The sequence below is a fragment of the Vidua macroura genome, chromosome Z, assembly GCF_024509145.1.
Source record: "Vidua macroura isolate BioBank_ID:100142 chromosome Z, ASM2450914v1, whole genome shotgun sequence".
Lineage (NCBI taxonomy): Eukaryota > Metazoa > Chordata > Aves > Passeriformes > Viduidae > Vidua > Vidua macroura.
Window position 1 is genome coordinate 16,060,553 of NC_071611.1, and position 25,838 is coordinate 16,086,390.

The following is a 25,838-nucleotide window of genomic DNA, read 5'->3' on the forward strand; positions in this document are numbered from 1 at the left end:
CACCCCTCCCCTAATGCCCTCCTGTTGGTCAAAGGTTGTGTCCTCCCCGTGTTCCCCCCGTCCCTATAAAAGTAGCCCCTTCAGGTTCAGATTTGGTTCACTTGCTCTGCTCCGTCTTCAGCATTAAACGTTGGGAGATTCAGACAAGTGTCCCTCCCTTACTCCTTTGCCTCGGTTTCCTCGTGCCCTGTGCCTCTGCTGTGCTACCCGCACCGCAGCAATCACCGCCACCCGTAACAGTCTCGGCAGAGACTCGGGGTGGCCACGCGCGTGTCTGCCCTGCGGCCACAAGCGGGACAGCGAGCCGGCAAACCTCCATCCTCTGGCCACTGAGAGCCAGGCACAGACGGGGTCTCAAGAGATCATCCAGTCCAACTTCTTGCGGAAAAGGGAGCCTAGATATTATCTAACACTCTTTTGCACCACAGCTTAAAATCCTCCAGCAATGGGAACTCTGCCACATCCCTGCAGAAGTTGTTTCAGTAATTATTGTCCAGAAAAAATTTTTTCTTGTGTTCAGATGAAACATGATCTTACATCAAGATGAAATATGTTTGTCACATTCTCTTTTTCTATAGGCTATGCCGCTGATGTTTTTTTCCTTCTTCTTTGGCAGCAACGCTTGAGTGTGTATAGTACTCAGTTAATAGCTACTAATTTAATAGTCCAGCACACTTAGGGGAGTTGTTATCTGTCCTGCCTCCACTGACGCAAAACAGTAGCAAGTACCAGTGGCCAATTAGATGTAGAATGCTTGGCTCCTCCCCCTGGGCAGAGCATCTCGTGCAATGGGATGATGTAATTTTATCAGTCACGCAGTGAGGCTTGATGGCCCATTAGCAGAAGATATTCATCCTCCCCCTCCCCCCACCCCTTGCCAGGGAGTTATCAGGGATGAGTCATGGAGGAGATAAGGAACACTGCCCCACCTGGTTTTAACAGATGATGATAGAATACATACTTTTTGGTTACATATTGCATCAGCAGTTAAGCAGAAGCCCAGGGAAGACACAGGCCAATTCCTAGCCCAGGCAGGGAAAAAAGTTACAGATAATGCTGACAAGACAGAGGTTCTCAGTACCTTTTTTCCTCCTTGTTCAGTGGAGTGGCCAGAGCTAGACCATAGCTCCCAGGATCAGGTAGCTACAACACCACACATGTTGACCCACCAGTAGAGGCCTGCAGATGCTCAACCCACATAAATGCAAAGCCCAGGAGGGAATATACCCCAGGGTGTTAGCAGAAGTGGCTGATATTGTTGCACAGCCACTGTCCTGTTATTTTTGAAAATTTGTAGAGATTAGGGGCATCCCTGATGACTGGAAGAGGGCAGATCTCATACCTGTCTAAAACAATGGCCCAAAACAGGACCTAGTATCCTTACTGCAGTCCCTGGGAAAGTGGCAGAACAAGCCTCTTAGGAACTATTACCAATTAAATGAAGCAAGTGACTGGGAAAATCCAGCACAGATTTATCAAAGACAAATCATGCCAGGCTAACTGGATCACCTTTCTAAAACGAATTACCATATTCAGTCAATGTGGAGAAAGCAGTCGATGTTGCTTGCCTGCACTTCAGTAAAGCATTTGACATGTGTCATGTGTCCCACAGCTAGACAAATGTCAAATATAGACTGGATGGGGGTGATCTGTGAGATGGGCAGCAATCATCTCATAGGTGATAAACGTGTTTTACTGAGGCTGGCAGCCTGTCCGAAGTGGGGCCCCCCAAGGATCAGTACTGGGCTCCACGTTGTAACACCTCCATGAGTGATCTGGACAGTGGGACCAAAAGCACCCTCACCACCTTTGCTGTGTCACTGAATTGATGTCCATTTGGGGTGACACATCAGCAGGGAGAGCCACCTTGCAGAGATATGAACAGGCTGGAAGACCGGGCCACAAGAACTGTGTAAAGTTCAACCAAGGGAAGTGCAGAGTCCTGCACCAAAGAGCCTGGCCAGGCTAGGACCCATGAGCTGTGGAACAGCCTTGCCAAGAGGAGCCGGGGGTGTCAGCGGACAACACACAGACACCAGGTCAGCAGTGCACTGCTGCAGCTACTGAGGCAAAGTGGATCCTGAGCTGCATCCATGGGGCACTGCCAACAGAGAGAGATGTGGCCATCCCACTTTACCAGCACTTGTCACACATGGGGTAGTGTGTCCAGTTCAGGCCCCCATAACAGATGTGGACGGACTGAAGATGGGTCAAAGGAGTGTCATAAAGGTGGTCAAGGATGGGGAGAACTTGACATTTGAAGAAAGACAGTAGAAGTTAGGTCTTTTCAGTCCACAAAATTTTCAGGAGGGACCTCAACACAGTTTTCCAAAACTTAAAGAGATGACTACAGATAGTATTGAGACCGTCCTTTTCTTTAGGGGCAGTGGATACAAGTTGTAGTGAGGGAGGTTTCCTCTCCATGTAAGAAATAACTGTTTTTACAAGGAGAATTATTTATAATGAGTATGATTTTATAATGGTGAATGATTCACTGGAACAACTTCCCCAGGGATATGCAGTAAAGTCACCATCACAGGAGGTTTTCAAGATGCAGCTGGACAGTGATGCTCAATAATCTCATCCAGGCTGCATTTCCTGCAAAAGGTTGAATTAGATAGCCTCTTATGGTCCCTTTAGCCTGGGCTGATCTGTGGTTCTTTTGGCCCCCTTTAAACAGTGAAACAATTTCTTCTTGTTAGCTTTTGAATTTAGTTTATAAAGCAACAGTCTTCTTTAACAATAATACTACTTAGCACTGTGAAGTATTTCTTTTTAGGTTTGAAGTCTGTAGGGTGGATGGTGGAGTGCTCTGGAAATCTAGTGACAGGCACAGGTAACACCTTTTGTAAAGCTGTCTGTACGAGTATCAGGTGTGATCATCATCTCTTTAGTTAGTTTTCAGTTCATAGAATATTCATTACTATTATGTCTCGTAGACTGCAGTAAGTAGATGTGTATTCCACTGATGAATATCAACAGAAAAATAATTAAAATCCAACTTTGGATGTCATACAAATATGCAGTGTTTATTCCCCTGAGCAAAGGTCTGAAAGAATAAATAGGTCTTAAGTGGAGAGAATCACAGATGCTTTTTGGAACTAGCAGCACACTTTCTCTACACCCTGAAGAAAAACAAATTCAAAATTCGATAATCAAGGTAACGGCAAGCACCTGAACTCCCTAAGTATGCTGTCTTTAAGGAAACTCGATATCATAGCTAAGCACATGTTACTTCTTAAGCAAACTCATCTTGAGAAGTTAACTTACCCCTGCCTTCTGTCTCATGTCCCACACCCTGTATTGATGCCTACTTAACTGTTTTGAGATTGTTGTGGAAGTGAATTTTAATTTATTCACATATACCCTGTATGCATGAGGTGATTGTGGAAGAAACAGAAATAGTATGCTGTCCATCTATTAATCTGTTACTTCCTGATGCCCCATAATATCCTTCGGTGGACCTGAAACAACAATTAGCCTGTGGCTGGGAAAACCTGATGATACTATAGTATAAGTGCTGACCAGAAGGCAATTTTGCTTTTATAGGAGGATGATTAAATGCATGTTAGAAGGAAAAGATGCATGTTTTTGAGAATGCTAGGAACAGGCTAGTAATTTCTAATGTACATCTCAAAAATAAAGCAAATCAATGAAAGGTTACAAGATATACTTTTAAAAGAGCAAAATGCAAGGAGAAAAACGTAGTTTTAAATTACATTCTCAGGTTTTCCTTTAACCCTATGATTTATAATCTTTGTGTTTCTACCACAAGGCAAGCTGCTGTAGTCTTATCCACTACATATTTTAGCGAAAAATGCCTTAATTTGCTTAATTTTGGGCACCATTAATCCTTTGATGTCTTTGCCTCCTGTTTTGAAATGCTAAAATGCTAAATCTTTTGGACAAATCTTAGTCCACTAGTAAATTAAGCACTATGAATTTTTGTTCCCATGTACAGAAGAAAAAAATTGTTGTAAAATGATATTGTGTTAATCTGCTATAAAGAGCAGCTTTAAAATGGCATTGTCTGAACAATTTTGTGTGGAAATTCCGATAGTCAAGTAAGGTGAGGTGGAATAGAAAAAAAAAAGTTTAAAAAAAAAGAATTCCTCTTACAGGTAATAGTATTGGATTTGAGGTGTTACATTAAGGGAACTCCAAGCAAATTCACACTGTGCTGCTGATGTCAAAACTGAGAATGTACCTGGTAATAGCAGGTTACAAGAATTCTTGTTCCAGGACACAAGCAGAGAGACATCTTGGGTTCACAACTGAATGCTAGTCTAGGCCCATAATTCCTTAATTCTGAAAAAATACTTAAGTTCAAACTAGCATTATGTTCATCTGCTACTCTAAGAAGCACGGTTAGGTACATTCTCAAATCAAGTTTAAGTTACATTGGTTTATTTTCTCATAAACCTTTTAACCCAGATAATAGCTTAATAAATGTAGCTTTTATGACTAGAATATGACTAAGCATCATCTGCAATGAGCAGTAGGTATAAGACAATCTAAATTATTTCCAATTATTCTAGTAACATAGTTATGATACTGATTAATTCATATGAATAATTTTAATTATCAATTAAATAGAAGGAATAAATAATAAATAAAATTAATAATAATAAATAGAAGATAGGAGATATAGAAAAAACTTCTAAATTTGAAATGTTTCTCTGCATAACTTCAAACATTAAAGGCTTCTTGCTTTTATGAATATGTAATACAATGATAGATCAGACAGTTGGAAACAAATGATTCTGTCTGAGATAAACAGGTTTCTTTTATATAAGCCAGAAACAGAGAAGGTAACATACTTCAATTTAGCACTTTGATGTAGAAATACACTAAACAGGGTTTCTTTCTTTCTCTGTAAATACATTTGATCTCGTTTTAAAATTCCCTTGAAGCCCTATATATTGGTTTCAGTTCAGGCATTGTCAGCAAATGCTGTTGTCACTGTCTCAGTGTTCTATGGAATTTGATTAGAAAAAGAAGTCCAATCTTGCCTTAGTTCCTTAACAAATGCAACCAATCCTGAAGACCTTAGTCCAGCATCACTATAGAGTGCCTTAAAAGTGTAAATTCCACCTAAACAGTAAGGAATAAAAGTTACCTTACTTCTTCTATTTTGCAGTGAAGTATCAAATTTTTTATTTTCTCTAGCTAAAAAAGCAACATATGCTATTATAAACTATCCTGCTGTGTTTGCCTTCCCATGAAATTATTTATAAAGATAGCTGATATACTGTATTACAATACCAGTAAAATCAGTAAGTAAGTAGTAAGGCTTAGGTAATAGTAAGTAAGAAGAAAGGCTTAGGTATTAATTTATTTACTTCAAGTAGGCTTGATTTCCCTTATACTTCCAACAGAAGAAGGACATGCATGTAAATAGCAGTGAAAAACTTTTACATTTGTTCCATTGTGATGTTGTATATGTTAAATCATCTGGTGGTAAATATAGGATTTTAATAAATAAATATGTGTCCAGTCTATAGGATCTTATGTCCTCCCCATAGGATTTCATTAATGAATTTTTTTTTTTGCGTACAAAATACTTCTGCATATTTAACTACAATGCAAAATTCTTGGGTAGTACAGAAGTTTTCACATGGAAATACAGCATTGCCTCTTGTTGTTAAAGGAAAGGCTCATAAAATTTATATTTAAACATCACTGCTATTGAAGATATGGATTGATAAGTGCTTCAGTAAAATAAAATAATGGAATAACTGTAGTGATGAGCAAGCCCAATGTATTTAGAGCCTGGTTAGTGTAGCTATGATTTGTGTCAGAAGAATTGCATAGATTATACTATTACATTTAAAATTACTTATGGTGTGGTTTATTTCCAAATGCCAATTTTATTATAGGATTTTGAAGTCTTAAAATAATATTGAAGATTAATTATGTATTTCAAAGCTGCTGTAGATGCATAGGTAAGCAGATTAACAATCATTGGTCTATAAAATGCTTGTTTAGAAGCTATCAAAACTTTCTAACTCTTCTTAGTCTTCAGTACTCCTTTTCTTCTGCACTCTCTCCAATAATTTCAATTAAATTTTAATCATGGTGTAGTTATCTTCAGGGTAGTGTTGTGGAATAATAAAAAAGTGCAGCTGAAATTAAAGCAATTCCCAGGCAGAATACATGTAAAAACAAGCTAGAAGTTGTGCAGTCACACTGCACAGCATACCTCAAATTTTGATATGTTGTTCTTTTTATGGAAGCTTCAGTTTCTCTGCCTCACCATTTCCTCTGAAGATACTGGTGGAAAACCTCAGTAGACTGAACCTGAATACTGGGAGTATGAGAAAGGAATTAAGACCTCCTCACTTACAGGCATTCATTATTTACCCTGAGAGCATAATAATCCTTAAAATGTTAAGTGCACATGGTAGAGCCAAACAAGCACTCTCCTTAAAATAGAACTTGTTTAAGACTGAAAGGGGCAAACCAACTTGTTTTATGCAGCACAGTTAACTGCTCCTTTCCTATGTTGTTATCTATGTTTTCCCTGTATCCATCCATGCATCATCCCAAAAAGGAGAGGAAAAAACGAGGCCTATGTGTCCCATAAAACTGAAACCTGGTTGGAGGTGAAAAACAAATGAGCAGTCGAATGTAGTTTGGCAGAGGTGTTCTTGCAGAAGAAACATTATGTAAGAAGGAACATTTTAGTCACCCTTGCATGAAAATCAGACATAGGAATTAGGTGCTTGATTAGATTAAAAAGGTACCAATTCAGATCACAAGCAATATGTTGCCTGAGGAAGCCAAGTGCTAAAATACCAGCACATATTATCCCGGAACTACATATTTTCATGCCTGGGGCTTTTGAAACACCATAAGAGGAAATCAATCAGCTCAAAAACATATCCATGGAAAGAGTACTGGAGCACAAAAATGCTCCAAGACAAAAAGCCTCAAGTAGGTTCAAACATTGTAAATCCATTATATACACAGTGTGAGACATCTCAGGCAGCGATTATAGGAATGATTCCCATAATGTCATTTGTGCATTATGTATCATTTTGGACCACATTGCTACAGCCAAAGTCAGTTTTTATTTTAAAAAAGTTTCCTTTATCTGTAATCAATGAAACCCCAAAAGTTGTGTAGTGGATACAATGTTGCCTAGAGGATCCTGAGCCTTGAAATAGATGTATTTCTTTCCAAAATAATACAGTACTGGACTGTATCTGACATAAATATGAACATCTGAAAATCCCATCTTCTTAAAAGGCCATTAGTACCATCAACAGTATTTCTGTGATTGACTCATACAGTTGGCAGTTGCTACAAGTTATTTCAGGTGTCTCTTCTCTAACTCTGTTATGCAACTTTTATTGGAATTTTTCACTGAAATGCTTTGGAAGGGTCAGAGGAAAGGGGACAGGAACAAGTTAGTCATGATTCCATTGCGTAATTAGTGGAACTAATTACTAATAAAACTAGCATCAGCAATACCAATAGCAACCTTAGTGAAAAGGAGTAATAAGTCCAGAGGGTTGGAAGCTGTGCTGAGTGATCACTGTATTTGTCAGAAATGGATCTGCAGTCATTCATATCTGAGCTTTCAGACAGAAACAAGATGATGCTAATGAAAATTTGATTAATTTGTCTTGCTTCATATAACATGATTTTCTTTATTGGTACTAGCATTTTTTCATCTTTTCCCCCAAACTGATTAAAAAAAAAAAAAAAAAAAAAAAAAGTTAAGTTTTACATTACATTGATTTTAGAATACCACTTTCTTTAATTTTACTCACTTGTCCAACAATTTCACTTCATTTATGAAATTGTTCTGCACTTTCTAAGTACTTTACTGCCTTAGCACATTCAGGTGCTAATATAGCAGACAACTCTACTTGCCAGACCATAGTTCCTGAGAGAGCGAGCAAAGAGCACCTGAGAAACTGGCACTGTGCTCAATGGCATCAGTGATTATGAACACCCTAACACTGGTGCAAAATACAGTAGGAAGTTCAAAGTTTTCATAGAACAATATTGAAATATCGTTCCTCAAGGTTCAAGGGCTAGTGCTAGAAGTCATAACAAATATATTGATTTAAATCTACTGGTTACCTTTCTCCGAGATAAGCTTAAGAAATGCCTTCAGAGATTTTTTGTTCATAATCAAGATTAGACTGTTGTCAAACTATTTAAAGGTTAGTTAAATGCTTGTATCAAAAAGCATAATGTAAAGGTGACCTTAAAAATCTGTTTAATAAATGGGACCTTACACTTTTGTAATGTTTTTTTATTGAGGTTTTAGAGTAAGACCATTACAGATCCCTTTGTTTTGATTTTGTGTCTTGCTTCATTTTGGATATATCAGCTGAGATGCATTCAGTTTACTGAAATATATTCTTCAGCTGTCACTTTATCCTTAGTTTGAGTTGTCATAATAATGTTCAGTAATGAAGAGTTTCTTTTCGTCTATAACTCCACAGGGATGCCAAGATGTGATCAACTATTTCTATGACATGAGGGTAGTTTAGAAAACTGTAATCCATTAAGATTATAAACTTTTTTTCTTTTTTTTTTTATTTAAATGATTGCTACATTGACTGAACATTAATTGTGCCTATAAAAAGTTTTTTTTATAGGTATGATTTTTCATCTGGGAAAAGATCATAATGAGGAAGCTGAGAGCACTGATATTCATGACATATGAAGACTGCCACTTTTAAGTAATAAATACCACAGTTCTGCAAGATAAAAATAAACCATTGTGAATTGCTGAGTGGTCTCAAATTGCTCTATCTTCTCTGATATCCAGAGTGTTCAGCATTTTGCAGCAGCAAGTAGTTCTAGTTCACATAATACAAGTGTACTGCAACACCTGCAAAACCAGTAGGGGTTAGCTGTTGTACAAGAGAAGAGACCTAGTGCTTTTGGTCAGTGCTCAAGGTCATAAGAGAATCACTGCCAAATTGAACTGCAGTATGTTTAAGGGAAGAAAGATGTTACCTGTGTATAATTCTGTAATAAAACAAGTAAACACAACTCTTAACTTGTCATTTCTGTATTTCCAGTAACAAAGAATACATGAAGAGTAAAGCTAAGAGAAGTGACCATGGTTAATGAAGAGCACCTTCTGCACTCCTTGTTTAAGCAGGAGGATTTGCTGAGCCTAATAGACAAAGAGTAATAATCAACGGAACTAATTCTAAGAAGTGCCGGGATCTTTGAACCATAGAAAGGATTGATGAACTTGACAAAAATGACATGAAACATTCCACACTCTGCTGTCATCTGCCGTTGCTTGCTCAACTGTGAAGAACTGTGTATTCAGGCTGCTTTCTTTTCAATATTGCCAATCACCTTTTTTGGACTCTGAAGTGATATTTTCTTATCAGCTCTCTAGTGGTTTCATTTGCATGCATTCTGCAACTATGCACAAGCAAAATACATTACCTACTTTACCTATTTAAAAATAAAGACAGTGGTGAGTAAAATAAATTTCGTTTTTCTGACTCCCTCCATTCTAATCACTTAGGCCCACATCAATAGAAACTGGAACTGATGTTGTATGAGGTTAGGGCAAATCTTTGCACATAGCATATGAAAATGAGCCTCTAAAGATACTTTCACTGTTGATAAAAAGGAGATTAAAATGTTATTTATAACAAGGCCTTATGTTGTGTACATATATTGTCCTTGAAATATTTTTGATTTTACTTTATTTCTTGTAAAAGAGAAATTCTATAATTTATTTAGAAAATACTACTGTAAACTATAGTTTTCTTGATTAATAAAAGATTTTATTCTGAAGACTATCTCTGCTGTCATCCTGCTATTGATCTATACTGGACTTAATGGTTCTTGCATTTCTCAGTCTTCGTGGGACAGTCGTAAGAGGCCTCTTGAGATATGACAAACATGGCATCTGCCTTTACCAGCTCTATAATGAAAAGGGAAATCTTGAAATTAGAGAAGGAAAGCCAAAGGAACATACTCAATAGGCACTGCTTTATAAAGCCATTTCAGGTTTTTCAGTATGGGCGATCATTTTAGGGTAACTACAGAAACTGGCTTGCTTCCCTAATTTCCCAAGTAACAGGGAGATAATCCCAAATGCCAGTGATCATCAGTCCAAGATTTCATACTTCAATGCAGTGGTGAATTTAAAAATTTGCACAGATGTCACTTAGAAAGCTACTTATGTTGTATACATATATTTTATACAACAATTGTAAGTTATTGGTAATAACGTGTCTTCTAGGAGTAAGCGTAGTAAACCTGCTAAATTGACAAAACCTGAACTTGGCATTGAAAGTCCTAGAATTATTCTTTGTACCTGTATAGAATTTTTCTTGTAAGGATTTGGTGTGGTGAATTTTTTGTTTTGGCTTGGTGGGGGATGGTGGTGTTTTTTGGGTTTTTTTTGTTTGTTGTTTTTTTTTTTCTTTTTTTTTTTTTTTTTTACTTTGATGTAATCCTATAATCCTGATGAGTAAGAAGAATAATTCCTTAATTATGCACAGTGTAGAGAAATTTAAAGAGGTTTGGGGTTTTTTGCTTTCTAAGTATAGAGAGTCTAAGGCTTCCTTTGCTTGGAGCCTTTATCTCGTGATTATCACTTTTCTAGGCTTTAAAATCAGATTGCTTAATCTCAGCAAGATAATTATTCTGCAGAATTCCTCTGAGAAAAGCAAAACCAATCTGCATGTCCTATGAGTAAAACATTTAGTACATCTCTGTCAAGTGTCTGCTCCTTTATGCACAGTGTACAGAATATTTAGAATGTGTCTCTGTGCAAAGCAGATACTTGTCATTAGTCTCATTTGGGGAAAAACATTTAAGCACCCAATTAACCTTCATAAGGAACACACATGACAATTTTTCCCAGATTATCTAGTAACTATAGTATCTGAATCATTTGTTCTTAGGAAGAACCCAAGGATTCACAACTTGATTGCAACAATTCTGTCAAAAACCAGAATGTCTACACCAAGTGATTCAGAGACTGAGACATCTTTTGTGTATAATCCCTCTGTCATGGGTAATTTAATTTCATATAACTCAATAGTATTTTCCAAAACCCTTCCACTAGACAGTGATACAAGAGCAATCAGTAGCACACTCCCCCTATTCTTCATAGAAGCCATTTGCTGAAGCATATAACATTTGCTTAAAGTAAAAATCTATCAGCTCTTTCCAGACTGAATGTGTGGGGCATGACCCTGCACTGCTACATCTGGAACTCCTTCGCAGGTATTTTACACCAGCATAAAAAGGTACTGATACCAGTATTGTGATATGAACAACATTTATTGTTGTTCCTGTTGTTCCTAAGGGACAGGAATCAAGGTGAAAAACATTAAGAAACCATTGTTAAAATTGCTAATCCCTAATTTGAGCCCTTTAGAAGTTGTGTGACTGATCCTTGTAAAATTCACTAACTTGAACTTTACATTTGAATTAACTGTTGTTAAATTTATAAAAGATTTGCTATGTAAAATTGTTAGTACTAGAGAAAATATTTAATCCACACAAATTCATTGATTTGTCATTAACTAAGAAACAAGATAAACATTTCCTATTGAGATTTGTGTATGACTTGGATGACTAGAGAAAAATCACTGTGTAACTAGCTGGGTAGTAACTGAGGTTCTTTTTATAGGAGAGGCAAGCTATATAAATAAGCACCGTCTTTAACTAGATTAAATACCACATAAAAGAACAGGTATTCTTCCTTTCTTCGAGCTCTTTCCCCCCTTTCCTACCAAGGAATGAAAAATCAGTCGTTTGCTTTACCAATGATTTCTGTGGTCTGATACAAGTTATCCTACAAGCCTTCTCTCAGTCTGTAAAACATTATTCCTGTAGAAACATAAGTAGCTTCTCCCAGCAGGGCTAAGAATGGGTTGCTCGTCAAGAAACTAAAGAGTATCTTTAATCTGCTTGATGTATTAAAACCTCCCCCACAAAATACAACAAGAACACAAACTGAGAAGACACTGATAACAAAGAAACACACTGGAGTCTGTTGAAAACAGACAAGAAGCTGGCTGACTTAGATAAAAGTTTGATAGCTTTTAGGTAAAACAGACTTCATAATTCCAGTTGAAATTTGTGCAAGTGGCTTGTTTAAGCTTTTTCCTCTTGTGTAAAGTAAAATAATTTTGGCTTCCAGAAAAATATTATAAAATTACAGACCTAGGTGAGAAACTTGAGAACTTATTCCATAATGCTGTGGAAGAAAAATCAGAGAATCAATAGAACAGTTTGGACTGGAAGGGACCTTTCAAGGTCACCTAGTCTAACCCCTCCACCAAGAGCAGGGACATCTTCAGCTAGATCAGGTGGCTCAGAGCAACCAGCTGCTTACTTTAATTAAGAGTTTTTGAAATATAAAAATCCATCACACAGTAACCAGTGGTAAGCTTCTGAAGCCTTTCGTCCTGTCCTGTGGAAGGCTCTGAAGTGAAAGTTGTCTGTATTCCCACAGAAACTGTGTGGGTTTTTTAAGAAACCTTTTTATAGGAATTATTTCTTACCTCTCATCTACTTGGCAAATCTAGTTTCTTTCAGTTAAAGTAACAATACAACACGTCTGGCTGAGACTCTACATCTTCACATACTGCTGACAGTACGGCACCACCAGCATTTATGTAACTTAGTGGAAAATGCCAGGTGTGATAAATTATGAGCTTTATTTTCCCTTTACTGGCTCAGGGAAACATTTTACCTGCAGGACGTAGACTAGAATACTTCCTGTCACAGAAAATAGTCCTCGAACGGGTCCCTGAGTGAATGCTTGGTGCGTAGTGTGGCTTCTAATCGCTATTTTTCCCGGGCTGCAGCTCCCTGTAAATCTCCTCTGCGAGACCGCTCTGCCTGAGCAGAGGCCTGCGGAGATTGGCCCAGAGCGATCACTGCCTGCTCCGACAACAGCGGCGAGCTGAAGGCGCTCAGCGGCGGCAGCCGCGTTAAATGGCCGCCGCAGCTCCTTGTCCCTGGGACACGTCGGGGTCGAAATCTCCCCGAGGGGAGCCTGAGCAGCACACCGGGCCCAGCACCCGTTTCCTAGGGACAGCCCTGCCGGGCCGTGCTAGAGAGGGGGAAGGACATCGGGATAAGGTTGGCGGGGAAATCGCCGCCGCCTCGAAAGCCTCGCCGGGCGGACAGACCGTGCTCGGCTCCGATACACCTGTGCTGTAGCAAAGCACTTGGGTTTGATTTATCCTGGCGCTGCTGAGACTGGAGCCAGCAGTGGCTGGGAGGAAGAGAAAACCCGCACGTTCCGTCTCCGCTCGGCTCTGCAGCGCGCCCGAAGGAGCGCTCAGCTCCCGGCCCCACGCGGCCCCGGCGCTCTCCTCGCGCCGCCGCGCGGGGGGCGGGGGGGGGCGGTGGCGCGCGCCGGCCCGGCCCCGCCCCGCCGCTTCCGCAGCGGCCCGGGCGCTATGTGGCGGGCGGGGGCGGCGGGCGCCGTGCGCGCCGCGGAGCGGGCGGCGGCGGGGGCGCGGCGGCGCGCCGGCACCGGGGGCGTCCCGAGGGCGGGCACAGCCGCCGCTGGCAGCAGCCGCACGGTGAGCGAGGGGCGGGCGGACGGCGGGGGCCAGGCGCGGCCTGCGCGGAGGCCGGCTGGGGCGGGCGGGCGGGCAAAGAGGGAAGGGCGACAGGCGGGGATTTCCGAGACGGCTGCCGGCTCTGAGCAGGTCTAGGGCAGCCAGCGCCGCCGCCGGGCCTGCTCGTAGGCCGGCCAGCAGTGAGGCTCGTCCTCCCTCCTTCCCTCTCTCCCGCCTGCCTTCTACTTTCTCGTTCCCTCCTCGCTCCCGCCTCGGGAGCTGCCGCACAGCGGAACTGGTGCACTCGACTGCTGCCCCTGTCCGGGCGCGGAAGGCGGTGCTGGCCGCCCTCAGCCGGGTGTGGTGGTACGCGGGGGCAGTTGCCGGCTGCGTGCTGTCACAAACCGAGTATAGGTACACACTGATGGAATTAGAGCCTCTCAGCCTGGACAGAGCCTGAACGTGCTCGTGGTCTTGTACCTTTTGATTCTAAGCGTGTATAAAATGCTGTAGGGTAAGGGGTGCAGTAAAACTTACAGGCGCCGTGGTGTATTTTGTAGCCTGTTCCGTTGTGTCGCCCTTCTGTCCTTTCTGCCTGTGTCGTGGTTTTGTACTAACAGGCAGCTCATTGATAATACCTGCGGATAGGTGGTACACCGCATGGAAAGAGACTGGCCTGTGTTATGCTCTTCCATGCTTGAAGAGAGGCTGACATAGCTCCTTTGCAAATGTCACTTGCTTTTCAACTCCATCTGAAGTTTTCAGAACTTTGCACGAGTACACACAAGGTAATCACGGATGCTGTTCTACCATTAAACCGAATGGTCAGCACCAGTTAGGAAGAAAATGGAAATTATGGCATCTTCCTTTCCTGCTGGATAGCATAAGTACTTCTGCTGCTGTGTCTGGCCTGGGAATACAGCTTTTTCATAATTCAGAAATCTAGAATCTGAAGTGGTTTTGGCTCTTTGTACATAAGGAGGATTCAGGGTTTGTGTTTATTTCAGCTTAATACGTTCCTGACTTCCAGCAGAGGGACACATGTTGTTGGTAGTGCAGCATTTGAGTAGTGGATACTTAGGAAAATCTGAGCCTAAGCCATTTAATAGTCTGGAGTTGCTCCAGAGTAATTCTGTGGTAGAGCAATAGAAAAGTTAGAATAGTTCTCTTTTCCTAGTTCATTCTTCTTTGAATGAGAGGGTGTGGGGCTTTATCCCATTAGCTTGCATAATGAAGACAAGGATAATTCTAGATTGCTTCAATTACCCAAAGACTAAAGCTGCATAATTCTTTCCATATTAGCCCTGCGATATAGAATATGAACATTTTACTTGAGGATGGAAAGGACTTAAAGGAGCTGTTTAATTTCTATGATAAATACAGAGTTTGTAATTCATTACATTTTAACTTTAATTCCACTTTGTTTCTGTTTACTTTAAATAGCAATTACAATATTCTTCAGATGTGAAGAGCAGGACTGCTTGGTTCATGAATTTGAGAAATTCAGGAACTCTGAGTGACACAAGGTAAAAATACATTTTGAAGTATTAATATGAAAACATTGGTTAGGTATTTTAGTATAACTTATATACATACTAATACTACCAAACTAATGTAATGTTGATGTGATGTAAAGGACAACTACAGTTTCAGCTAAAAGCATTTTGCATGTATTTGCGAAGTAAATGCACCATTTCATGTGTGCCAGAGGATGTGAAATTTCTGCTATTCTGAGAGAACGTGACACAGCATCTGTTGGAGACTTCTCCCCTTCTGATGCAGCAGTTGGAGACACAGGAAGGGATTGTGCAGATGTCTGAAACGGCTCTTGCCTTTAAGTGCCTAAAGTGGACTTTGAACCTGTATATGAATCCTGCCCGATCCAAAGGCTTTCTGTTCTCCGTGCCCCAAGGCATTTTGTGGTTTCTCTCTCATAAGTGACATAGAGCATATTTCAGTAACTGGATAAGAAACTTCTGAAAAAGCTTCTATTGCCTACTGATTTATATTATATATTCGGCCCATAGTAACTGTTTCATTGCTATAACCACTAGCAAAAATTGAGATTATTTTCCTGAAGTGTTTGTTGGTAGGGAGACCCCTTTGTACACTCAGTTGAAAGCTGACACTGATAGAGATGGAACAGCTTACGTGATTTAATTACATTTGGTTAATTAAACTGTTCTACACTTGGTTCTACTAAAGAAGAAAAGAGAATTGGTCCCACAGGTGCTTTAAGCCTTACGTAATGGCCACAAGGGTGCTTTGAGACACTCTGGAGTAGTCTCTAATTTATAAGTGTTAGTTCATGAGCACAGTTTAAATAACATCTAATTACCAGTTTGCGTGGGTAATTCCAGTTGAGGAGGCAAATACTATGCATAAACATGACATGTGATACTGACATTTCTAAACTGTGTGTAGTTACAGCAAGTTTTGTAGAGTCAAATTATGTATATTTCTAAATGGTAGGTTCTTTTGTCTCTATTTGTGGAATTCAAAACTAAGCAAAACTTACACAAAGTCCTATTATGAAAATGCCTTACTTTGAAATGTGATGCTGTTTGCTAAACGGGGTTAGTATATCTAAGGGAGTAAGTACCTTTTCCTCAGTTAAGAGATCTCTAATATCAATTAATTTCAAAATTTCACCTCCATTTATAACTGGATTGTCAGTTACATCACCTTAAGAAAAATGACTACTTGTTTTATAAGATCGTTCCATGGTTACAGTTTCATCCAAAGTTGTGGTCTTGGTATGTTTTTATTATAGGGAAAATGCTGTCTTCCATGCTTTTCCTCCTAATTAAGGACTTCTATGTCATTTGTAGCTCTTTAGATGAGACAACCTATGAGAAACTGGCTGAAGAAACACTGGACTCCTTAGCAGATTTCTTTGAGGACCTGACAGATAAACCTTTTACCCCAGAAGATTATGATGTCTCTCTAGGGGTATGTTTTAAACATTCTATTACCACTGTAATTATTGTAGGGTTTTTTTTTTTCCTATTATTTGAAGGAGAATTTAAAATTAGTCACCTTAGTGCTGACACTGAAAATACAATGAATTTTTACACCTCTATTGTGTACTATATTGTATACTGACTGGGGCAGCAATTCTGGTGAAAAGTAACACATACCGTTGTGTGATTTAGGGATTCAAAATGTTTAGAGAAGGACATAATATAGATTAGTAAATGAGCACAAGAGGAGATGGAAACTGTTTTCTAATTTCACATTGGTCTATACATTTTCTTAAACAGGCACAGATATCTGGCGTAGCAATCAGTTCACTCCTGGTGAATACAAAAACAGTCGGCCTACATGGCATAGTACATCACATGTAACAGCAGTTTCTTTGGTTGCTCTGAATACAGACAAGTGGCATTTGTCTTGACCAGGTAGTGTATTTTTGTCCTGGTTTTAATGATGACAACATGTGGTGGAGAGAAGCAACAGGAGGGTGCAGTGTTTGGATAGGTTGTTGCAGAAGTGAGACCAGAGTGTACATTTGGAGGAGGCTACTGTCACAGGAGATATTGTATGGCTGGAGCCTTCAGTAGTCAGTTACTCAAATACAGGAGTGACTGACTCAGAACAAAAATGTCTGTGTTATTTGTATAGGGAATTTATTAGTTTTCATATAAATTCAGTTCCTGAAGTGATCTATGTGTTACAGCCTTCAACATGACTTGGAGAAGAGTGCTGTTTCTCCCTACACTACCATCTGCTACACAGGTTTTTCAATACTGCAGTTTTTTGAGGTCACATAACTATTGCTCCCTCTTCATGTCTTAGCACAACAAGATTGCTTTCTACTGGCACTGTCAGTTAAGGTTTTGTGCTCCAGAATATTGAATCGGATGATTTGGGTTTTACTGTGCAATATACAAAACCAAAACAAACGTCTGTAGTTTTTAGACTTCCTGATGTATAGCTTTGTCATCATAATTTTCATTCTGTATTTTTGATAGCTAGGATATAAAATAACATATTTCCAGTAGCTTTCTGTTTAGCAAATACTACTTGTTGCTTTAATTAAGTATATAGATAATGTTACAGCTAATTTCTTTTCTAGTAAAAAGCATTGTTTAAACATTACTCTTCAGTATGTTTTAGGATATCAGCACCTATTAACCTGATGTAACTATCTAGGACAAAAATAAACAATGATTGAAATTTACCTTTCTAGTATTCCTAAACACTTCATTATGTTAAGCTGATAAGTCATGTCATAATTTTTTTCTCCATCTGCTGTATGGTGGATTACAGTTGACATTGACTTGTGAAGCTCAAGAGGTAATATTTTTACATCTTAATTTTTACCAGTGGTCCTTTACTATATAGACAGGATGATGACAAATAATAATATGCTGTCATTTCTGTTGAAAGCAGAAAGTTAAATAGCCCAAGTTTTAATTCTAAACAAACAGGGTCAGTGCTGCAGGAAACCACAAGGTGGCGAATGTGATAAAGGACTGCTGTGCCTGTTGTAAATGTGATTGCTTTGAGCAATTTATATCTTTGTGTTCAGGAACAAAAAAATCTCTTTAGAAGAATATTTTTGTTACCAGGAAGTAGCAAACATTCATCCAGTAGTACAAAACATATACAGAAGTATTTCTTAAAATATGGTAAAAGTATCTTGCAATTTAAATTCTTTAAAAAATTCAAGTAATATTTTCTAGTATTTTAGAAGTACTGTAAAATGTATGAGAAAGTGTTTTCAATACAGCAGTAGAGGTTAACCTCTATTTACTTTGCAAGGATAGATCAACAGTACTTTCTAACAGCTGACACATGGTATAAATAATAGTATAATTTTTTAATATACTTTTTTAATGTTTTTTATAATTTTTTATGTTAACTCTTTGAAAACCTATTTACTTATAGTATGTCTGTAGAAACATGTAGCATAACATCATGCTGAATACTTAGTATGACATTACAAACAACATAGAAGAATGCTATATACAGAACCTGTATATCATTATGCTGGCCTAATCTTCCATCCCGTTCTTATTCTGCTACATCTCTACAATTCTAAGACCATGAGATATGAAAAAGTTGAAATTCTGACAACCAGAGAAGTAGCTTGTTCTTGCCCTTCTGTGCATTGTACTAATGTCCAATAGAAATAACTGGCAGGACAAACCTGATAGGACTTTTAACCAGAAGACCCTTTTATTTTTATTCTTTTGATCACAGATATAAATGCCTTAAGCACAGAAACGGCATGGAAACTAAGGTAAAAAATAAGATCCTGAGAATATTGTTTTATGCCTTGTGATACTTGAGATATCTTCTCCTACCGAGTTACTTCAGAGGGGAAGGAAGCTTTGAGTTGCTGCTTGTGCTACAGAGTATGTTGGCAGGCAGTAGATGCTCATACCTGAAAGTATTTTTCCCCATAATGAGTGTTTATACATAGCTAATAGCCCAGGCAATGATAAGTAGCTCTAGTAGTATCTTCTGACTAAAGCATGAAAAATATGATACCCTTGAAGAAGCTTTGTTGTGCTGTAGGGCTTGAAGTATTTGAGATACTGTGAACTAAATAAATTATCTGAATCATCACATTGCATTCTGTAGAAATACTTCCCTTTTTAATTAGTATCATTCAGATTACCTTTAGATCAACTCCAGTCCCAATATTGTTGTTTTTTCACTCTTTAAGTCAGAACAGAAAATATTTTTGTCAGTTACAAGAAACATGAATCATGTTGTCAGTAAGAAATGTGAGCAAGAAAGAGAAAATAAATGTTCACCAGGATAATGGTCTAAAAGTGACATAACCAAAGCAAAACCAGACTCATGGAAAACCAGAATAATGGGATTTAGAACTGGAACATTTTTTCAGGTATGAATCAGAATTATCAAGAAAAAAATGTGTTTGTTCCCTGTTAAACTGTTGCTATTACTGAAGAAAGTAAGGTAAAATTGCATGGCTCAGAGGTCTGGCAATGACACATAAAGCTTCTTGAGTTTGAACCACACCAGTTCTGCACTGTTCATTAATATACAAAATGTTATTGGATGATGTTTTAATCATTGCAATATGAATTGCAATGGTCTGGTCCTTTCAGGATGCCAGCTCCAAGCTCAAGAGTATTATTTAAGTAGTAACTACAAACACACTAAAATCAAACTCTGACCGGAAGGTTTAAAGTCTAGATCAGACTCAAAGATATGCTAGGTGTAATGATCATTCTCCTTAGCTATTATTGTTTGGGAGATGGTTGAGAATCTGATACAGATATGTAAGTTTCTGCCACTGCATATGAAGTAATTGTTGTCAAAGTAACAGGATACAATTTTTTTATTTCTCACTTTTTTTTTGTCTTTTAAGAGTGGAGTACTAACAGTTAAATTGGGTGGAGACATGGGAACATACGTAATCAATAAGCAAACACCAAACCGGCAGATTTGGCTGTCCTCACCCACTAGGTAAGTTAGTTACGTAATATCTGCAGACTGGGTGGAAAAGTTCTTCCTCTTATTTATAGCATGGCACGATCATGTAACATCCTTTTCATAAGTAACCCTTCTACTCTGCATATTCTCAAAACGTGATATAATCTAAATGTTCACTAATAGTTTGGTATACAGTTTCGGGGCACACTGCAGTATTACTGGCATACCTAAATTAATACAGGAAATGTGTAACAAAGAATTTCATATATTGTTTCAGCCCAAAACCACTGCCTACAGGAATATAGCTTACTCATAGGAAATATAACCTGCAATGATTTAAAAAAAACAAACAAAGCTTCTGTTGGGAAAAGAGCGATGATGATGTCATCATCTAAACCTCTCTTTGTGTTTTAAACAGGGTGGCTCCTTCCCTTTTAAGCTTGTAGGATTTCCTGCTTTATATGTTTATGTATGCCCACACTGGTTGTTTTTGTCAAGCCTCTACACTTCACAAGAGCCTTAGCTAGCTGCTTCCTCTGCCTTTTCTAATGAGGTGTTTTGATCCTTTCCACATTTTCTGGTTGGTTTCAGCAAAGAGGGCAGCCAGATAAGTGGGAAAATGCTGTAGCTATCTCCCCTCAAAATCTGTATTCTTTGCCACTATCCCTGGAAAAGAACCCAGGGAGCTGCTAAGTGTTAGTAGTGAAGGAACCAGCTTATAAAATTTTTGTGTCATTGACGGGCTTCATCTCTTTATAAAAAACAAAATTCAGATGATTCCTGTCTATTTAGCTCCAGGTGAGCTAAGACATATGTGCTCCAGAATATGGAGTTTGAGGAAAAAAGTTAAATTTTTCCTTTTTATACTCCCTTAACTGGTATTAGATAAACAGTGGTATTTGCTGGAACATGATGCTATGTGTTCACTTATTTCCTAACTTCTGAAAGACAACTCCAGCAAATACTGTATGATCTAAACTGTCATCTTCTTAACTGCAATAGGCTGGGAAGTGAAAGAATTAAATGTTGCTGCCAGTAATTGCTTGCATTGAATGTTTTGGAACATTTTAATGTAAATGTTGACCTTTAGTCTTACATCCCAGGGGAGACAAATCTGTGAGACATTTTTCTTGGAATTTTTTTTGGCCATCTGTTTGCTATTGAGTATCTTTACACCTGAGTGAAAACTTTACTTAGTTGACAGTTACAAAAAAGGGGCATGAGGGGATGTGGGCAACCTGCCAGCAGTGTGATTGCAGTAATTGAATGTAGCTCCTGACTGAAAAGACTTTTCAACCTTACAGAATATTAGCAATACCTTAATGTGATATTTTAATTCTTTTCGCTTATGGTTGAAACATATATGCAGACTTTCCATGAGAAATACATTTAATCTATAATTAACTTGGTAGGCATTTTATAGAATTCACCAGATCTTTGCTTAAACGTTAATTTGAAAGTCATATTTGTACAGTCTTTTGGCGATTCATAGAACTATGAAGGTGTTTCATATGCTAACCTTATCACTGATATTTACTGCATAACATCTAAAACCAGTTCAGATAATATACTTATTTCTTTGTCATTGATTAAATGGTCTGTCTTAACCTGATTTTCATGAATGACAGGATCCCATTCCATCATTCTCTAGGTGCAGGAGAGTATAAACATAAGCTTGTGCTGCAGAGGTGAAGTGAGAAATACTTAGTAAAATAACTGGCACACATAACCCTGATTCAAACAGTTACTACTTCTGATACAGATAGTGAGATTTCAGTGAAAGTGATTTGGATTTGTGCTCACCTTTGTAACTGCTCATACATTGAGCAGTGGTTGGAAAGTTCTTCATTTGACTATTGTGACTAACTCAGGCTCGTTAAGGTTCAGATCATTGCTTATGCTTGTAGAGAGAGAACCTGCAGATTGTTCTTTTGTATGTACAGGATAGTCTGTTTTCTAGCAGACTTTGCATGTTGCCTGAATTCCAAGGTATATGTCCTACAAAATCAAGGGTTTTTCCATTTATCCCAGATGATAATTTCATTCCTTTCTGTTTTCTTTGCTTATCTAATGTTAACAGCAGTGAGTACCTTTCAGTCATTCTCCCACTTGACATGTGGAAAACTGGGTGGATAGCAAGGTCTGGAGTAGAACCCATGTGTTCAGGTTTCTTTCTTGATACTTAATGTAGGCCTGGAAGAACCAAACCAGTTACAATATAATAGCTCAGAGGAAAATAGCATTTTGGTTATAAATCTCCCACATGCCAATATATTTGCTTTCAGGGGCTAAATGATTTGGTTGCATCTAAAATGAAATTATTTGTGCTTTGCTGTGCTTAAAATATTTGCAAGAACTAATCAATGGCATTAATTCAGCATTATACAAATACCTGTTGTGATATTTGTGTGCAAGAAAATTATATCTCTGAGGGAAGACTGGGATAAAGGAAGGAATTGTGGGGAAATCAGTGCCAAAAGCAGGAAGGGAAAGTGCTTGTCTCCCCTAGGGGTGACTGATGTATCTTGTCACCTTTCAGATATATCTTTTTGATGGCTCAGTACTTCCTGACATATCAGGCCTTTTCTGCTCCACTTCCTCAGACTGCCCACCAGCCGTTCCCCGTGCTGTCTGTTCCTTTTCTTGAGCACTCTGTGGCATACATTATGCATGCAGGCTTTCAGCAGGTCTCCTGAAATAATGTGTACTTGCACAGCGTGTAATGTTCTGTTGTGCTTTTTTTCTAGTGGGCCCAAACGCTATGACTGGACTGGACGGAATTGGGTGTATTCTCATGACAAAGTATCTCTTCATGAACTGCTATCAAAAGAGTTTTCAACAGCTTTAAAAACTAAATTGGATTTGTCCTGCTTAATATATTCTGGGAAAGAAGATACTTGATTGTATTCTGCCTCATGGAAGTTTAAAGACTTTAACCTCAAGCCAAGCTCTTTCTTAGGCTGAAGTACCTGAGCTTAATTCTGTTGTTTTTCTTGGCATCAGTATATTGTGCAACAAAAATTAAAATAATATTTTTTTTCTCTAGTGCTCAGTCTTTGGATTTCTGTGTGCTGTTTGAATCTGTGCAGTACACATGGTTGAGGTCACCCATCCTGTCACTTCATGTCTTCCTTTCTTCCTGCAGAAGTAATGAATTTTTAGTTTCTATAGACTTGTTTGCATGTAAGGACTGACCACCAGGTGATTTCTGACCAGCACACAAAAGCTGAACTTTTCTTGGTGAAACATTCATCCAAAACAAGAAATGCCTGCGAGTTACATTGACATAAATTGTGGTACTGTGAATGTATTGCATCAAAATTTGTGACTATTGTAATACATCATAGTCATATTTAACATGTCATAGTGTGTGTAATGACAGCTTTTTTCCTTAGTGTTGCAGAACTTGCTATTCTCCAGATTCTAAATTATAGTGTGTTTCACCTCAGGTTTTTTTTTTTTTTTTGAGCTAAACTTTAAATTATTTAGACATTTTTGTGGCTCTGAGCATGATATGGAACTAGAAAAGCTAGTTTGTGAAGTTTAGGCTGTACAGCAATATCTCTGCAAACATGTAATTCTTTTACCGTGCATTTCTCTTTCTCTACCCTTTTGTTCCTCAAAGAGTAAAAATACTTTTTTTTTTTTTGAGCTTAGCAAAATTAAGTTCATTAAAATTTGCACTAATTTTATTCTACTGCATTTCTTCAGTGGTTTTAGGTTATCTTCTTATCACCATGATACAGCAAGTCTCCCCCTGGTACCATGCTGATGGAGAAATTTCTTAGAATCAAATATTGTTCTTAGGCTGATGAAGCTGTCTTCAGTAGGCTATTAAATATGTGAAGGAAGTAAACTATATACTCCAGATCTTACAACAAAAACATTTAAAAGAAATAATGAACTGCAATACTTGAGCAGTTGCACTGTTGTAATATTACAACTTGCAGCTTTTAACTGCCTATAGAATGGAAGGACCAAATTGTTGACTAATGCATGAGGGAAAAATGATACCATACTCTTGCAGATTGTCTGAAAAGATGTTCAGTGCACAATATTTTTCTTTTTGGTTTCTCTGATGCTGTGGTTAGTTTGGCATTATTCTCTAGCTAGCTTGACAGGTAAGGATTGATTTTGTCACTGAAAAACAGTTAACTGTAAAGTGTTCTTGCCCAGTATTTGCATTTAGAGTATAAGCATTGTTACCTGCTATTTCTTACTACTAAACAGAAACATTTCAGTGGAAGTAGCTCTTGGTTAATTGTTCATGCTGTGTGCATGTTTTACAATCAATGTACATTTCAGCTCTACTGGATGAGGTAAATACAATGATGACTCCCAGACCTCATGAATATAAGAGTAAAACATGTTTTTTCAAAAAAGCACAGGGAGGTAAGAATAGAATATGTTTTTGCTGTTCTGAATTTGGAACACTGAAAATAATTTATAGCATGTGGAAATACGTATTTTTATGTAGTTACTTGTATAATATTTAGATCAATCTCCTACAATTTCAGGTAGTAATTTAAACAAGTTTGTGTAGAAGTTAATGACTTGATAATTGGATCGAGGATACCTCTTTATTACTTTGCCTGACCACGTGTAATTATTTTTTCCAATTGACTTTTCCAAAAATTATTTTCTTAAGTATTTGCATGCAATTTGACCACTAACATGCATCTGATTCATATTTGGAAGTTCATTTTCCATTCCCTTACGTCTGGTAGAAATGTTTATACCAAAATAAAATTGCATGTGAAATTCTTAATTCATTATGTAAAGGTGTGATTTGAAGGTTTGATGATAAGGGTGAAGGCCACAGATATGTGCATACTTTTGAATTCTTTCTGTTTCTTAAAAACGCATACTGGAAAGATTCTGTCCAAGTGTGGCCAGTTGACGTGAATTTTGTAAGAGCAGTTCAGCTTTCACAGTTTACGTGCCTTGCCCTTCATCTGTAATGCTACTGCTATTTATGCAAACAATTTCCTGGGTTTCGATATCTGAGTAACAAATGGATTTAATCTTAGCTGAAGATAAATAGCGTCAGCAAGTTAGAATGAGTTTTATCTCAATGTACAAAATGAATCATAGGACATGACTCATGTTTTGCTTTAATACTTGCATCAAATTGTAAGTAGGGGGCAAGGATTCCCATGAGCCATCACACTTGTACAATGGAGGCACCAAAATGATCCTAATGTCAGACTGCTTATTGCCCCAAGACAAGTAACACTTCTGTACTGTTTTTTACTTCTGTAACTTAGGGAATAAAAAGATTGTTGTATAGTTCTCCACCTGACATCATATCAATAGTTTCTTGCTTCACCTCTCCTAAAAGAAATAGCTGAAAGACAGTCATTAAATATAGACTATGCACAGACAGTATTAATAAAAAACACTGTGTTATGGGCATTACTTTTTCCCACAATGCAGTTGCTCCATTGTTGGTGAAGGAGAACATGCAGAATATTTTGGAAGGATGAGTGTTGTGTTGTTCAGACTGTTCTGTTCTGTGGAATGGTATAATCCTGTACCCCTACTTAAGTGGTCCTGCCCTCCCTTGCCTCCTCCCATCCCAGTGTCAATCCCTTCCTTTCTCCACCCCTCGTCCCTAAAACCTGCTGAGTCATTCCCTTAACCCCACCCCGGGTTCTGTCTGTCACTCTGCAGCCCTTCCCTTACTTGTAGAAAGTTCCGTTGGGGGCGTCGAGTGATAGGTCAGATACCGGGGGTCCCCTCCTACCAATTTCCCTACTGGTGCCCATTCCTGCCCATTTTCCTGATCCCCACTCCCCTCTGTCACCCCATTGGTCCACAGAAAGACCCTTGTTGATACCCCCAGTTAAAAACTGTTGCACGACATAGTTCGGGGCTTCTGTAGGCTGTTCGTGCCTG

General features: G+C 38.6%; 2 protein-coding genes across 5 annotated transcripts in view; both read left to right on the forward strand.

Moving 5' to 3' along the window:
* PIP5K1B (phosphatidylinositol-4-phosphate 5-kinase type 1 beta) overlaps positions 1-9,786 on the forward strand; it is a 99,802-nt gene extending 90,016 nt beyond the window's left edge. For all 3 annotated transcript variants that reach the window (XM_054002862.1, XM_054002861.1, XM_054002863.1), the window contains exon 17: positions 9,048-9,786. In XM_054002862.1, coding sequence (XP_053858837.1) covers positions 9,048-9,050 — 3 coding nt within the window. In that variant the 3' untranslated portion in view covers positions 9,051-9,786. The remainder of the gene's footprint in view (positions 1-9,047) is intronic.
* A 3,635-nt stretch (positions 9,787-13,421) lies between these two features.
* Positions 13,422-25,242, forward strand: FXN (frataxin). 2 transcript variants are annotated; one of them, XM_054002864.1, is made up of 5 exons: positions 13,422-13,547; positions 14,970-15,052; positions 16,358-16,478; positions 19,876-19,973; positions 22,688-25,242. In XM_054002864.1, exons 1-5 carry the CDS (start codon positions 13,422-13,424, stop codon positions 22,839-22,841), a joined length of 582 nt encoding a protein of 193 aa, XP_053858839.1. In that variant the 3' UTR covers positions 22,842-25,242. The 2 variants fall into 2 exon arrangements, with proteins under 2 accessions (XP_053858839.1, XP_053858840.1); XM_054002865.1 differs by lacking the exon at positions 13,422-13,547 and adding an exon at positions 14,209-14,314.
* The last annotated feature ends 596 nt before the right edge of the window (positions 25,243-25,838 follow it).

Bases quoted from the DNA above. Each gene is read 5' to 3' on its own strand.
- FXN (XM_054002864.1), top strand. From the start codon at position 13,422: ATGTGGCGGGCGGGGGCGGCGGGCGCCGTGCGCGCCGCGGAGCGGGCG. The intron at 13,548-14,969 runs GTGAGCGAGGGG...TACTTTAAATAG, and splicing joins CCGCTGGCAGCAGCCGCACG to CAATTACAATATTCTTCAGA. The intron at 15,053-16,357 runs GTAAAAATACAT...TGTCATTTGTAG, and splicing joins GGAACTCTGAGTGACACAAG to CTCTTTAGATGAGACAACCT.